The sequence below is a fragment of the Canis lupus genome, chromosome 28 (genome assembly GCF_003254725.2).
Source record: "Canis lupus dingo isolate Sandy chromosome 28, ASM325472v2, whole genome shotgun sequence".
Classification (NCBI taxonomy): Eukaryota; Metazoa; Chordata; class Mammalia; order Carnivora; family Canidae; genus Canis; species Canis lupus.
In genome coordinates, this window is record NC_064270.1 from 36,303,998 (window position 1) to 36,318,609 (window position 14,612).

At 42.6% G+C, this 14,612-nt stretch overlaps 2 protein-coding genes across 9 annotated transcripts in view; one reads left to right on the forward strand and one right to left on the reverse strand.

Annotated features, from left to right (window-relative positions):
- Window positions 1-14,612, forward strand: part of DOCK1 (dedicator of cytokinesis 1) — a 494,693-nt gene that overhangs the window by 216,861 nt on the left and 263,220 nt on the right. The window lies entirely within an intron of this gene.
- INSYN2A (inhibitory synaptic factor 2A) overlaps window positions 1-14,612 on the reverse strand; it is a 58,523-nt gene that overhangs the window by 17,172 nt on the left and 26,739 nt on the right. For 6 of the 7 annotated variants that reach the window (XM_025467632.3, XM_025467634.3, XM_025467633.3 and 3 more), the window contains one exon: window positions 771-842. The exons of the other annotated variant lie outside the window; for it this stretch is intronic. In XM_025467632.3, the coding sequence (XP_025323417.1) occupies window positions 771-842 (72 nt within the window). The remainder of the gene's footprint in view (window positions 1-770; window positions 843-14,612) is intronic. 7 annotated transcript variants of the gene reach the window in all.

Consider the following 14,612-nt stretch of genomic DNA (forward strand, 5'->3'; position numbering starts at 1 on the left):
TGTAATTGTCCTTCAGCCTTAGGTTTTAAGCAGCGAACTAAATCATAGCATCTCTTAACTGCTCTCGTGTGGTTTTGTGAAAATTATATTTCCGAAAAGAAAACAGGCAGTCACCTCCCTGAAAGTTGTGACAATATCTGAAAATCCTAAATTTCCACAAGAAGCCCAATGTGGTTTTTCCCTATTGAAAGTTTGTGCTGAATTCTTGTTGATGCAAGCAATCTAAACAAACTTTAAATTAAAAAAAACAAAAACAAAAACGTGATGAACAACAGCTGTAGGGATTCTAGACTGGGGATTATGTCCCAAGGGATGCCAGTGCCACAGTCTTTGTGAGTTCCTAAGGAAATAAATTACACGTTTGGTCCAAGCAGCCTGGGTTCTTCCGTGGTATTCCTAGTGCATCCAGTGTGGTTTGCAGTCTTTGATCTATACCATCTGAAGGACTTAGCTTTCATAGCTTTGCTAGAACACACAGTACAGTGCTCATGGCTATCGATTCTGAGAAAACAAGCCATCAAACTTATACCGGTTTTTGAAACCACTAAGATGCATTTGCAAGATAAATGAGTTCAAGCTCTCCCTCATCCTGGGATCATACACCTGGGGTTGAGTATTTAGGAGTAGCTTAGAATTATGGTCAAGTAAAGCCCTTTACTTTGTGTCTGATATAATCATCCCAGCATGGCCCCCAATGATTCTTGCATCCGTGGGTAAACATCATTTGTCACTCATAATAGAAAAGTGGGAGGAGGAGAACGTTAACATACCTATAGATAATACATGCACTGTTCCTGCATGTGTCACAATTAGCTGTGTCTTGCCCAGTCCGATATGAAAGCCTACAAGATAAGAACAGGAGAGCATTACAAGTGGTGGCTGGTGGTCGCTGGCTGTTATAGAGCAGACACCTCACATCAGATGCTTTCCCAATGCCATTGCTTGTCATGGTGATGGAAACTGATTAATGTGTGTTTCCCATTTTGCTCCTGTCTGCATTTATCATACAAAACCAATGCAACGTCTACAGCTAAGATGATATTTAAAATAAATCCAGAATGTGAACGTAAGCTACTGGATGAAATAGATAATCTGATTTTGCTAAAAGAGAACTTGGGATGTTTCAGTGAAGCTCTATGTTTATGGTATTTTGAAGACACTTTGAGGGAAGACCAATGCCAGATATGTTGACTCCCTGGCTTAACTTTGCCCTACAACCTCTCACTGCAGGTGAGAGTACATGTCTGCAAACTTCAGTTCATGGGCTGAATCCTATCCCTCATTCTGACTTTGTCCCCCAAGAATGGATTTTACATTTTAAATGGTTGGGGAAAAAGGGAGAAAGGATAATAATATTTGGAAACTGTGTGCGTTAATGAAATTTAAATTACAGCGTCCTTAAATATTTTGAGAGTAAAAAATATAGTGAACATTTTTTTCATAAATATCTACACATGGTATCTTCCATTTTTGCTTCTTGGTTTCCAGATTCCAGATATTTATTCTCTGACTCTAGAAAGAAAACAATTTGCTCAGCCTTGTGGCAGAGAATCCTAGTGCTGCTGTCATGCCTTCCACTGACCTTGTCTGGCTCTATTATCTGTGAGATCTATCAGTCCTATGAGGCCACACAGGTTTGCTTTTTGGGGGGAGTGGGTGGCAAGGTTACTTTCTTCCTCCTTAAAAAATAACCTTAGAGTATTTTTTGGAGCATACTGTGGAAGGTTGAGTACCCTAAAACGTTTGACTATTTCTTGGCCCTCTTGCCTCAAGAAATTAGCATTAGAGGTGGTTTTATGCTCTTTCTTCTAACGACTTCAGCTGACCTTTCTTCCCTGATATTTTTAACAGCCAGGCATAGTTTTTCCGAATATTACTTTGTACCCAGGGGCAAACATGATAACCACAGTCTGTTAAATTTGTGGCAGAAGAAAAGCTTCCATCTGAATTGGCTTATGTACACTGAGGGGATAAATTTACATTTACATAGAATCACTCAACATAGTAATAGTGTGCACAGAAGGTTTTCCGTCAACATCAATAGTCAGTATTTTTATCACCTTCACTGTGTAAACTTTTCTGGTATGCATCATGGATTTCGAATTGAAAATAACTTTTGTTTTCCTCATTATATTTTGTTACATAAACATTTGACAAAAAGATTTCCCACTCAATGTCATGTTGTCTCAGTGAGCTTTGGTAAACTCAGGACTTGACCTTTGAATTCTGTGCATTTTACTTAATCAAGTGACCATATCCTGCCTTAAGGTGCTGCTGATCATCGCCTGTGACCTTAGTGTATTTGGGTGAGGATTGGAATCGTGGTGTGGCGGCTTGTGTGTTGATCTTTGTCCACTATCACTCTCTGCATTGGGCTCCTTTGGAAATGCACGTCTCGCATTTTACTCTTCCCTTGGCTTAGTCAGTAGAGAGGAACAGCCAAGAGCTTGTGCATCACAACCTCCCCTTTCTCTTCACTGGACATGGCCACTTTTTTCCTTAGACTTTTCCTCTTGTTGACAGACCCCCAAGAGTCTCATGTACCTTCCCACCTGGCTCCAGATTTGTCAGACCCATTCCAGGGTTCCCCTGTGTCATGACATCGACCATTTTCCATTCTTCCATGCCTTACATATGTACAAAGGGACTTTCTCCATTTGGCATATTCTCCCAAAGCTTGCCCTAAGCTCCTTTCTGACTGAGGTCATTTTTGTACAATATCATGCACAACATGTGAGCCCGTGTCTTAGCAGTGACTAGGCTGGTGCAAAACATGTTGTCACACTGTTAGGTTGGGTTGCAGATGAGGTAGTGTTTTGCTTTTGTGTTGTATGAGCATGTGCTAACCACCTACCAGGACAGCTGTTTATAGGTGCTAGTCACATTCCAAAGGTGAGGCTTTTAAAAGAAAGCAGGTAGCATCAGAGACATTTCTTAGCCCTTATCTGAGGGTCACTCTTTCTGGAGTCTGAGGAGAATATGAATTTCAAACTTGTAGAACCTTCCCGTCTTAGACCTCAGGACAGAGCTCTATTAAGCCTCATCAACACCAACACTCCTTACTTGCCCAATATCCTAGAGTTCCCAAGTGTCTCACATTAGAGCCTTGAGCCTTCAAATTAATTATGGTATCCTCATTTTAAAGAGAAGAATACAGTAACATTTCAGGGCCAGGATCTCATTATTCTTAGACCCCAGGCTTCTGATTCTCTGTGATGCCTGCCTTCTACCTTGGGATTCGTATTCGGCACTATGTATAATTGGCAGCTTGGGCTAGTCAATGAATCCAGCAATGACAGGACAAGGGCTTTAGGTACCAGAAATGCACAAGAGGACTTTCTTTACAGGACCTTGGCATTTTTCAGTTAGAAATTGCTTTTTAAAAGCATTTTCTGAAAAGACTCTATTCTAATCCCCATCTAAACACACACACACACACATATTTTTTAACACTATTACAGTCAGTAAGTAAATAGCTATTAAGTGCCTATTAAGTGTTAGACATTATTTGGCTACCGAGGAGACATTTTTGAATAAGACACAGTCTTTGTCCTCACAAAGCTTGCAGTAGAGTGGCAGAGGCAGACAAGCAACACATGAACACATGGATGGATGCATTGGATGAATGGGATGGGCAGATGGATGAATTTTGATAACATTGTGTTAAGGAAGGGTTGTGGAGAGGTGGCTTTAGCTAGCAGACTGAGGACCCGGATTCTGAAGCATGACCTTGATGATAATAAAAGAAGTGAGTCATCTGAAGATCCAGGGTGGAGTGGTGCAAGCAGGAGGACCATCACATGTGAACATCTTGCAATGGGAATGATGTTGGCATGTTTGCATGACAGAAAAAAAGGCTGGCATGGCTAGAACAGATGTTGCATAATGGAGTTGCGGGAGATGAGATGAGATCATGTAAAATACGAAACTCTTTGGATATTAATAAATTTAATCTGGAAAGCCATTCCAGAGTTTTTCTTACACTTGGATGAAAGAGTGGTGCGGAAATCACTTCTTGACTTAACTCTCCCCCATGGCTCCAACATCACTTTCATTCAGTTCCCTTTCTCTTGCTTCTTTTATTTACAACTCAACCTAATTCACTTACTCAATCCTGAGATATAGTATGGTTTGACTGATGTTTATTGATAAGAGGCAATAAACATGAGACATCATACCTACTTTATATGGAGACATATTTGTGGTCACTGGTTTTTAGCTAATTTAAAAGAAAAACAAACATGTGGTCAGTCGTATTTCTACAGTGTCTGGGAAGTTTTAATTTCTCATTGCCATGAACTTTTCTTAGAGACCCCTCAGTATGTTTCTAAGATTTTTTTAAAAAAGATCTTTCTTTTGTTTAAAGGATCCAAGAGTTTGGTGTCCATAAAGGTGGCTTATAGAAATAGAGGTCAATGAGAAATTAATTTGCAGATAAAATTTAAAATGTTGCCCTTGGGTCATGTGGTTAAGTCACAGGCTGCCTCCAGCAGCTAATATGAATCAAGGTATACCTGCTAAAGTTTTATTAAGCATGAGGGTGTTTTCAGTAGAGGGCTTAAACTATGTAATCCATTGTGCTTATTGCTTTGATAATCCATCTAATTGTCCTTGGAGCTTTCAAGCTGTAGGGTTTGGCTTCACTGATAATTTTATGGTCACATTAATAATTGTGTTACAGCATCTGAATGAATGTGTTCTCTAAATATAGATGAAACAGATAAATTCTTTCTATAGGACAGGGAACACAAAGTGCTTATGGAATTTCCCTAATTTTTCCTTCTCACTTGGAAACAAGTCATAAAACCAATACTTGGAATGATTATCTTTCTAGATAGCCATTGCTGTGAAGAAGAGCAATCCAAAAACGTTGGGCTGCTGGAGCAGAGACTTCTCCAGTGACAGTAGGGCTAGAGATCTTTTGTGATTATAAGTTTGGAGAAGAGAGAGTTTACGTTATTGATGTAAAAGCTATGAGGAAGAATATCTTGACCAAAAATTGTGTTTTCTGTCTTGCAAGTTAATTTCTCTTTTTGTAAAGCTCTCTTTCCTTTTGAGGAGTTACACCGTATATAGGTTTATAATTCTATGCCTGTCACAATGCCCGGTACACTGAGTATTTGGTTAATATTAACGTGACCAAATAATAGAATCATTCTTTTGGTTCTCATATTGAAGTTCAGTAATAGACAAATCTAATGAAAAAATTCCAACCAAGTGCAAAAAGCAACCAAAAAGCATACATGTGAAAAGCTCTGGTCCCCACTTTTTTCCCAGCAGGAACTCCTTTGGACTCCAATAATTAGCATGCTCATTGTAAATAGGATTTTTAATACACTTATATTTGTAGCACTCACTATTGTCCATTGCAATTAGTTGCCATTTGTCAGTATTTTCTGTTATTAACCTGGAAAGAACACAGCAGTCAGCACCAAGGACAACGCCAAGCACCAAGCTGTCTTGGGTACTTGTTTTTCTCCTCTTCCCTTGATTCTCTTGCCTCCATCCCTCCAGAGCATAGTTCTAACCAAGGAATGAATTCCAGAACCTGGAACCTCTCCTCATTTGATACCTCTTTGACACTTATGGTCAGGGAGGGTTTTGCTGAAACCTAAAGGAGACTAGACATGAGTCATGAAATGAGTAGTGATGTAAAAAGCATGGACATGGAGGAGGACTTGCTCCAGATTTGCTAAAGCAGAGGGATGAGGACAAGTTTATTTTAAAATGTAGTTTTGGTAGAGTCCAGGTGTAGAGCCATTTCTACTTCTGCTTTGTGGATTTCTTTACAAGACCTTGCTCTACTTTCAAGAAAGCAAGATAAGCACCATTTACAGAAGATAGTGTGGATCTCTAGTTGGGGCACCTCCATTCAAACACAACACTGGGGCCTCCTTCCTGGAGTGGCCTTGAGTTCTCCAGGTTAACCCTGTATATGCAGTTCACCGGTTTCTCCAGCTATCTTAGGCTTCTGCAGTAACCTGCTCTAATTTTTAATTATTAGTTTCAAAAATTCCTGTGTATAAAAGTATACTTTTGTATGCCTATACAAAAAGGAGAAAAATGGTGACAAATTTGGGGGTTTGCAAGTCTTTGGTCATTTCTACTGATCAACAAAAGGTAACGGAATGTAGAATTGACAATGAGCAACAAAGGGGGTAAGGCACATGGCAGAGCCAGTGTGGCAGTTGTTATAACAATGCCATGGGGATGATGAAGGAAGGATGGCTGCTGGTGTCAGCCTGAGCTATGTCCTGGGATGCAGGGGCCCAAGAGCAGGGGTGGCCATGACAGGCAGCATCTGCTTTCTCGAGAATGCATCACAGGGAGATCTAAGATAGCAAGGCCCTAGGTGGTAGGAAAGGGTGCTGAGAAATGTCATAGAAAGGTCATGAAAGCTTTCTTCCTGGCCACATATCCAAGCTGCTCAGTGTCTCTGAGACCTTGAAGATAAAGCCTGAGAGGCAGGACAAACAACTCTGATCCTCCCCCCAACCCCTCCCCCAAATTAATTGTTTGGTTAAAAGGTCAGGAAAGGAAAGAAAAATGCCTCTCACTGTGCCTATTATCAGAAGCAAAGTCCAACAAAAGTCATAAGCACCTCAGAGAAGAAAGGCTGGCAAGTAGAAATTAATCCTCTGATTTAGTAGTAATTACTAGCACTGTATTATTGGATTGACTCACACCATGCTCTTCCTACTGCCACATCCCACAATGCGATTTTCTCCACAAGGTCTTAATTTCCCAATTGAAAATTTTTTCCCTTCATTCCTGGATGACCGTGAATGGGTTTTGACTTCAGAAGAGCATTCTCCTCTCAAGCAACGTCACAAGTGCATTAGCACGTGGCATGCTGTGGGCCTGTCCCCCAGAGCTCGGCATTGCCACACAGTATAGCTGACCCTGTTGCTAAACTGCTGGTCTCTTAAATGGCAAAGTGATTTTCAGCAAGTTCAGAATTTCTGGCATGCAAGCAGATGGTGTCTCAGGTGATGCTAAACTCAGGGCATGATCCTTTAATTGTGGTCTTCAAAACACGTACATTACAGAGGGTATTGGAATGGTCACTTTGAGTTAACTCAAAGGTATGTAATGGGCCCTTTGTTAGAGATGGCGGCTGCTTTAGAAAAAAATGGCACGATCTCTATTCTCAGTGATAATTTTATGCACTTGTTTAATTTATTCTTATTCCGATCTCTCTTGTTCTTTTGGCTTTCTCACTGGGTGCCAAGAAGTGTTTTTTCTATCACATTCTAGCCCAGGTTTGTGCTCCAGCTGTCCCTTCTTGATAACTGAGCCATCACTTATGTCAGCATCTTAAAGGGCTTTTTCACTTAATAGTCTCAAAGTGACTGTAATTAGAAGCATAAAGTGATACCACAACTATTGTTGGGAGAAACTAAACTTCAAAAAAATAGTCAAAGGCAGCTGTTTTCAGTGACCCCCTATGATGTTTTAAGACCACCCCTGGCAGGGGTTTTGGCTCATTCCTAAGGCTGAGTTGTCACTAGGAATTTGCCAGATCATGCCCTGGAAGTGCAGTTGCTTCCTATGTTAGCTGTTCCATACTGAGAGGGAAACTAGACTTTCCCATATAGATCCATGTAATCTCAACTATATCTGTGTTTTGCATCTAAGCTATTAAATGCCAGGATCTGGGGAACGTCCTGTTTAAGTTTGTTAAAAGAATGTGAAGTCAGGGGCACTTGGGTGACTCAGTCCATTGGGCAGCTGCCTTTGGCTTGGGTCGTGATCCCAGGGTCCTGGGATCAAGCCCCGCACCAGGCTCCCTGCACAGTGAGGAGTCTGGTTCTCCCTCCTTCTCTCCCTCTGCCGCCACCCTGCTTGTGCGCTAGTGTGTGCTCTTTTGTGGATAAATAAAATCTTTAAAAAAAAGTTGATTTTCCCAACAAACTCCCAAGATCATCTGTTGATCAGTAAAAGGCAGTGCTGGCTTCCCCTGGCAGTGGTATGACTGTTTCCTCTTCCCCAGAAGCTGAGAGGAGCCGTCTGTTAGCCAGAGGCCAGCTTCCTATGTTAGGCTGTGTCCATCAGTGGCCTGGGATCCCCAGCTGACTAAGCATTTTGTGTCTTTTAGAAAGTGAGGTGGTGTTTTAAAGAACACAAAATAAGTGACCACAACTCTTTGTGGCACCCCCATTTCCTCCTGCCATAGGGGGTGTCTAAGAGGGCTGATTGGTTGGAAGCCTTCTTAGCTTCTATAGGAACAGCACAGTCATCTGCACCCAGGTGCCTTTGGGCAGGTCCTAGTACCCTTCCTCTACCACAACGTCTCCCATTTGGTATTATCTTGGTACGCTTCATAGTCTCCTTTGTTTGCCCGGCTAGCAACGTGCACAAGAGTCATGGGAGAGGTGGCCATAAAAGTTTGTGGCTACGTAGAATAATGAATGGAAGAGCAAATAACAAAATTAATTGGGAAGGTAACTTTGCTTCAGTAGATCTATGAGGGTTGGATTGATCTCAGTCCTGGTGAAATTTAGCAGCTCTTACCTCATTTAAATAAAACTCAGACTCCTGTCCACGTTTTCTATTCTGTATCTTGAATATGGTATAACCGCTGAGTTATTTGTGTTTTAAGAATTTTAACCAGCAAATATTTGTTAATTATATAACCCTGGTTTCTCTCTTTTCCTGTTCTAGGACATTAGTAGGTATTGGTTTTAGTATTAGTTCAGGTAATAAGGCCAAACGCCTTCACTCCTGCTTTCCTCTCTTCACCTAGAACTTCTTTTTGGAGAAAAAAGGTCTCGTTGATGAAGAACATCAAACTCTTCTTTTCCACACATACTCATGTGATCCTTCTGAAAAGAATGTGTATGTTCCAAACATCCTTTGTGTAAAAAATAGAGTTGTCCTGGCTGACTCCCCAAGGGTGATCTATTTTTTGGGTTCCACATTAGAATAGAGGAGGGATATCCTATTACCAACATGATGGTTAGATTTTGTAGCACTCTCTAGTTGAGTTGCAGTACAGCTGAAAAAACCTGGAGGGCTAGCCTGGGAACCCCAACACCATGTATAAGTTAGGCTAGCTGGGAATTATGTTGTGGTCCAACAGATTCCTTAGATACGATGTTTTATAGCACAACCCATTTGGAGGTTAAAGTAGTTCTTTCTTCTTCCCATTTGTCTTAACCTTAACTAACTTTTTTCCTACCGGAGGGTAAAGTTCTCAAAGTTGTTCATAGCCTGTTCTCCCAGAGCCAGGAATTGAGATGTTGATCCTTGAAGAATTAGCTCCACATGCAAGCCCCATGGCATCTTACAAAACACATCCAGTAACCTAATCCTGGTTATTTCCACCTTGTGTTCTAGTTAGGAGACCTCTATTTAGGATTTGGCTGTGGATTAGCCCAAACAACTAGCTGGCCTTCAGCATGCTTGCATTTCATGGTTCGTGGAGTGCTTCCTCGGCGTCAGCTTGGTGCTTGGCCTCTTCCTGGGGAGCAGTTGCTTGGGTGAATAAATCACAGTCCTTGCCTTCAAGGCACTAAAAATCTAGAGGACATATGTCTCCAGTATGAAAGAGCTGCTTCTGCGCGGACTGAGTAGAGCTGTAGAACTTTGAAGAGTTGTGCTACTTCTCGGGACAGTTTCTACACTCATTCAAATGTACATGCTTGCTCTGGCCCAGATGCTCTGTTCCCTCGTGGGCAGCTCAGCGTATCTTCTGGCAGATTCCCGGTACCTGTTTGGGTGCTTACAACCTTGTGACCTTGTGACCATTTTTTGGTGCATGTTGATGATGTGATTAAGGGTCTTTGCCCCACATGCCTGAGAGCATCTTGGTGGCCACGGATCCATCTTCCCAGTCCTGGCTCTGAAGTCACAAGAGCTTTCCCTGTAGTAGGGCTTGAGGTATATATTGTAAATATCTGTTTCTCCTGTGACTCACAGAGAGTGAGTGCTGTACTTCTCTGCTTTCACCGTCGGCCACAGTGCTTATCAGCGTGGAACATACCGTACGTTTTTGTTATTATTTTGCCTTCTGTCTGCCCCCCGTCCCTCCGAGAATGTCAGCCCCATTAGGGCAGAGATTTTTATCTGTTTTTTCCCTGATGAACACTCACAGCTCACATTGGGGCGTGAAGGATGGTGGACGCTCAAGAAACAGTTTTTGAATAATGAATGAGGAAATGAGTGAATGAATGAGTGAAGAATCTGTGTGAGGATCCTGGTGGGTTAACTGACATCATACCCTGTGCTTTGGATATGAAAACAGGACGGTCGGCACTCTGCTATTCCCATCCAGATCAGGTGAGAACATCTGTCTCGAAGTATTAACATGATCCTATCTTAAATTTTCCCCACAAGTGGAAAAGGTCAGTCATCTTCTGCTTCCCGCACCCAGATATTCAAATAGATGGTTCAGCCTGTACCTGACCCGGCCCCCTCCTCTTCCAGGGGAAATGCCATCTCTCTATCCCAGAAGCAGTCCTGGTGAACGAGCTTCAGTGAGAAACAAAGACCTTATTAATAATGAATGCAGGTGCTTTCTTTATATGATGTTGACAAATGAGATTGTATTGACCTAGCAGCTCCCCAGATGTGGTGACCCTCTAATTCTCAGGAGGCTCTGGCTCTTAGGGCAGCTTGCAGTGCTTGTTTTCATTATAAAGGGAAACAAAATGGTGGCCATTGGCGGAGCATGGCAGCCCGGGGGACACTTCAAGGGCGCGGGAGTCCATGGGGGCCAGCAGGTGTCCCCTGCTTCTCCCTCCACCCTCTGCCTCACCTCCAGCAGTGCTTCCCTGCTCTCCCTAAGGATCTGCCTCATTTCCTTGCTCACTTCCCTTTACACGGAGCCATGCATGATGAAGAAACAGGAATTTATTATTATTGTTATTGTTCCAGATACATTATTATGACTGTCAGAAATAGGGTGGGCAGCACGATACTGCCCTCGTGGTGCTCTCTCCTCTGACTCGGACAGAGATGGACACAGAAGTAAACACTATTATTAGGGCAGGACTTTTCAGAGTTTTATAATCAGATTTCCATAATATAAAATCATAGTATGTAGGAATTAGGGAAGATAGTACTTCTTATTTTGTGTGTGGATGGTCCGGTTACATTACCAACAGGGCAAAGCTTGCATTTTCTTTCTTACGTTCCTAAGCTGCAAAATGATAACCGTGATGACAAACAAGTCGCTCACCCCAAAGGGCATCAGGAGTAGCTATTAATAAGGAAAACAACTTTTTAGGGCTGAGCTGAGGCTCAGTTGATTAACTTGTTTTCCTGGAAGACAGATAAAGCTTAAGCTATACCTTATTGAAAATTAATGAAAATGAATTATGGTGGCAGTGGCTACCAAACTAGAATGAGAATAGGCATCGGGGTATGTTGCACTGAAGCAGGTTTTCCTTGGCTTGCCAAGTTTCCCTAGCACTAGTACTGCTACATGGAGTCTGACTTAACAGAGGTTTTAATTTGAAAGCATTAATGTGCATTTGCTAGTATAGTTCTGATCATAAATATCCACAGAGCCCTTCATTTTTCATTTACAGTTTCTTTTGATGTGTTTTTTTAGAGCAGTTTAGTTCATTTTAAGTCAGAACCTCCTCTTTGTGAAGCGTTTGTGCTTTGTTTCAAAAGTCTGACCTCGTGCTTGTTTTTTTAAACCGCTTCAGAGCTCTTGCAGTTGAAGATTAAAATCTTGAACGTGTAGTGTCATCATTTATGAGATTCTTGATGTCCATTTATGAGACTTTTATCTGGGGAGATAGTCTAGTGCCATAACCAATGAGACCGCGATAGAAAAAAAAATTTATTCTGTTTTTGGTGCCTAGGACCTCCATTCCCATAAATGTCCTTTCAAATCCGGCCGTTAGAATACACACATGCTTGTTTTGGTTGCATTGAAAACTTTCCACCAACCTGTTGTTCACATGAATTGAGACGTACATTCGAGGAAGGTAGAGCCAGCTGGGCCTGTGGCGGTCACTCACAGAGCCACTGATGTGACACATGCAATAGGAAGACCTTGGAGGGTTCTCCCCAGGATGGTTGCCTCTGGATAGATTTTTGTACTCGGCACTTAGGTCCCCCGACTTCAGAAGGTCAATGGCTCTGATTTTTTTTTTTTTAAATTACCTCACGGAGGACATTCCTCTTACTGATTATGAATCCTTAAAAGCATGTGCCAGAAAAAAAAAAAAAAAAAAAAAGCATGTGCCAGTACTGGCATCCCTTTATACGGTGCTTTCTGCTTTCTCCATTACGTAAGTTTGCAAAGATCTCGCCACTTCTAGGCCCAAGAGCCTCTTCGTCCCTTCAAGAAAAAGGAAGAATCCAGATTTGCAGTAGCAACAAGAATGCCTGCTATTTAATTCTCTGTAAACATACCAGGTTTGCCATTTTCAGAGGATGAGAGAGCAGGTGCTCAGGCCTGACATATCTAGATGTGAAGTCTTACTTTGCCATTCTCACCAGCCTTCCGGCATTGGGGATGTCACCTGCATAGCCAGGCTTTGGTTTTCTGGTGCAGATAATTCTTACCTTCAGTGTTATTTTGAGAATTCAGTGCCACAATGCAGAATGCTCACATGTTGGAGGGGCTCAGAATCGATGGGCTTATGGGCATTTTGCCCAGAGATACTCACTTCCTTGAACTCTTGCAACATCCAGTGGGCAACAGAGCTCATGCCATTTTTGCATAGCTTTAGCAGAAATAGAATGGGATTTTAAAAAGTATTTGAAAACTAGAACTTGCATTTCATCTCTTTAAAAAAAAAAAAACCACCTGAATTCTGGGACACAAATCCATAAATTCCATAAATGTTCATGTCATGCCTTGAATTGCTCATTTTATCTGCAAATGGGGTATCTGGATTGCCTAGTAGCTCTGTGGTGAGGCATTTATTCACCTACCAACTTAAAAGGCCGGGGAGGTATTTGAAATCTATTTTGGCATTCTGCACAGGGAGATTATTTAAATTACATTTTCGAGTATGTGTGATACCTACATGAAGCCCAAAGCAAGAATTTGGAATGTGTTTTATATTCTTACAAATATATTTGCTTCATTTTTCATATTAAGGATGGAAAGACATTATTTTTCAAGAACTTAAAAAAAGTGTTTACAAAGTTACATACACACAAGCTGTAGCAAAGACTCACCCCGGCCCTGTGCATTAAGGGAAGAGAAAGCTGGATAGTCTGTGATGGGTGCTTCTGTTGCAGAATCACAAAACATAATTTCTACTTGGGACTTGAAACTTGAATGTTTGATCACAAATATATAAAAGCCATTAGTTGTAACAGAAAAAGAAAACAGAAAGGTGTTCCGGAAATCTGTTCGGAGGATGGAAGCCAATTCGAGCATGTGTAGCAGGTGAAGAGATAAGTACTAAAGTGTCAAGAGATAAGAAAATACGACGGTGGGATCCCTGAACGCATTTATTGCGGAACGTTCGTAGAGAGGGCTCTCCTGCTTTATTCTCTCTTTCTCCCTCTCTGTAAACTTTTATATGTATTTGAAGGCAGTGGCTGAAATGACGATGTTGTTAAGCCTCTCTGGAGGATTTGTGTCTCGAGCCGAAAGGAGCTGTGGGGTCCCTTGTGTCATCGGGATTGTCCTCTCAGAAGGGACCATGTAGCTGGGAGAGGCTTGGCCGGGGTGTTCCCGACCCCGCACCCCGCCTTGTCCGAGACACCGGATCCAAGTGGCCTGTTTGCGTCTCTGAAAACGGAATCAGAGCTGATGTCCCCCTTCGTAATCCTCCCTCCCTCCTAATCTTTGGAAAGAAACCAGCCTGTCTAATAAAGCAGGAAAGTCTCTCTTGACAGTGTTTATTTCCGCTCACCTCCTTGCTTAACCTCCCGGCACTTTTGTACTTGGAAGGCTTCTTCTCAATAACAGAGTAATTTGGAAGGAGGTAACTGGTACTGTGTGCAAACACCAGCCTGGATTGAGAGCCTCGTCCTCCGTCTTCCATTTAATCTGCAAGAGAAGTCCACGAGGCAGGTGCTCTTAGCTGTCTGTTACAGAGACAGAAGCTGAAGCTCAGAAGAGGTTCATCGCTGTGCCTAAGCACAGCTGGGGGAGAGGGGGGCAGAGCAAAGTCGCCAACTCAGGACCGGCTGACTGCCGAGCCCTGGTGGTTCCACTCCCCTCCCCTCCTGGATCTCCTTCCCGGAAAATGGAAAAATGAAGGGAGCGGGAGGCAGACCTCGGCCGGCTGGCTGGAATGCCTGGGTGACGACAAATATGCAGAGGCACCGAAACTGATTTATCAAGAAGATTAGAAAATGAAGTGCTGACATTTTCATCCTGCTCGGGTAGGGAGTGCAGAGGGATAGGAGTGCATTTGGCAGGGAATGAGGAGCTTTGTGCTCCTGATCTCGATGCCGGGTGCTGCGTTCCCTCTGCTGCTCACAGTGGCCCGCTCTTCTGTGATGCATCGTGCCAGGCGCCGGAAGGCGACACACAGGACTCATTCCAGAGGAGACCCACAAGGGTTGTCTGCGGAACCTCTAACGGCCACCCACCTCCCGTCTTCGAAATGCGGCCATTCCAGCTAACCAGGTGGAAGGTTTCCATCTCAATAGGTGGGTGGGTTTGGCAAGAGCAAGCCCAGCCCGTC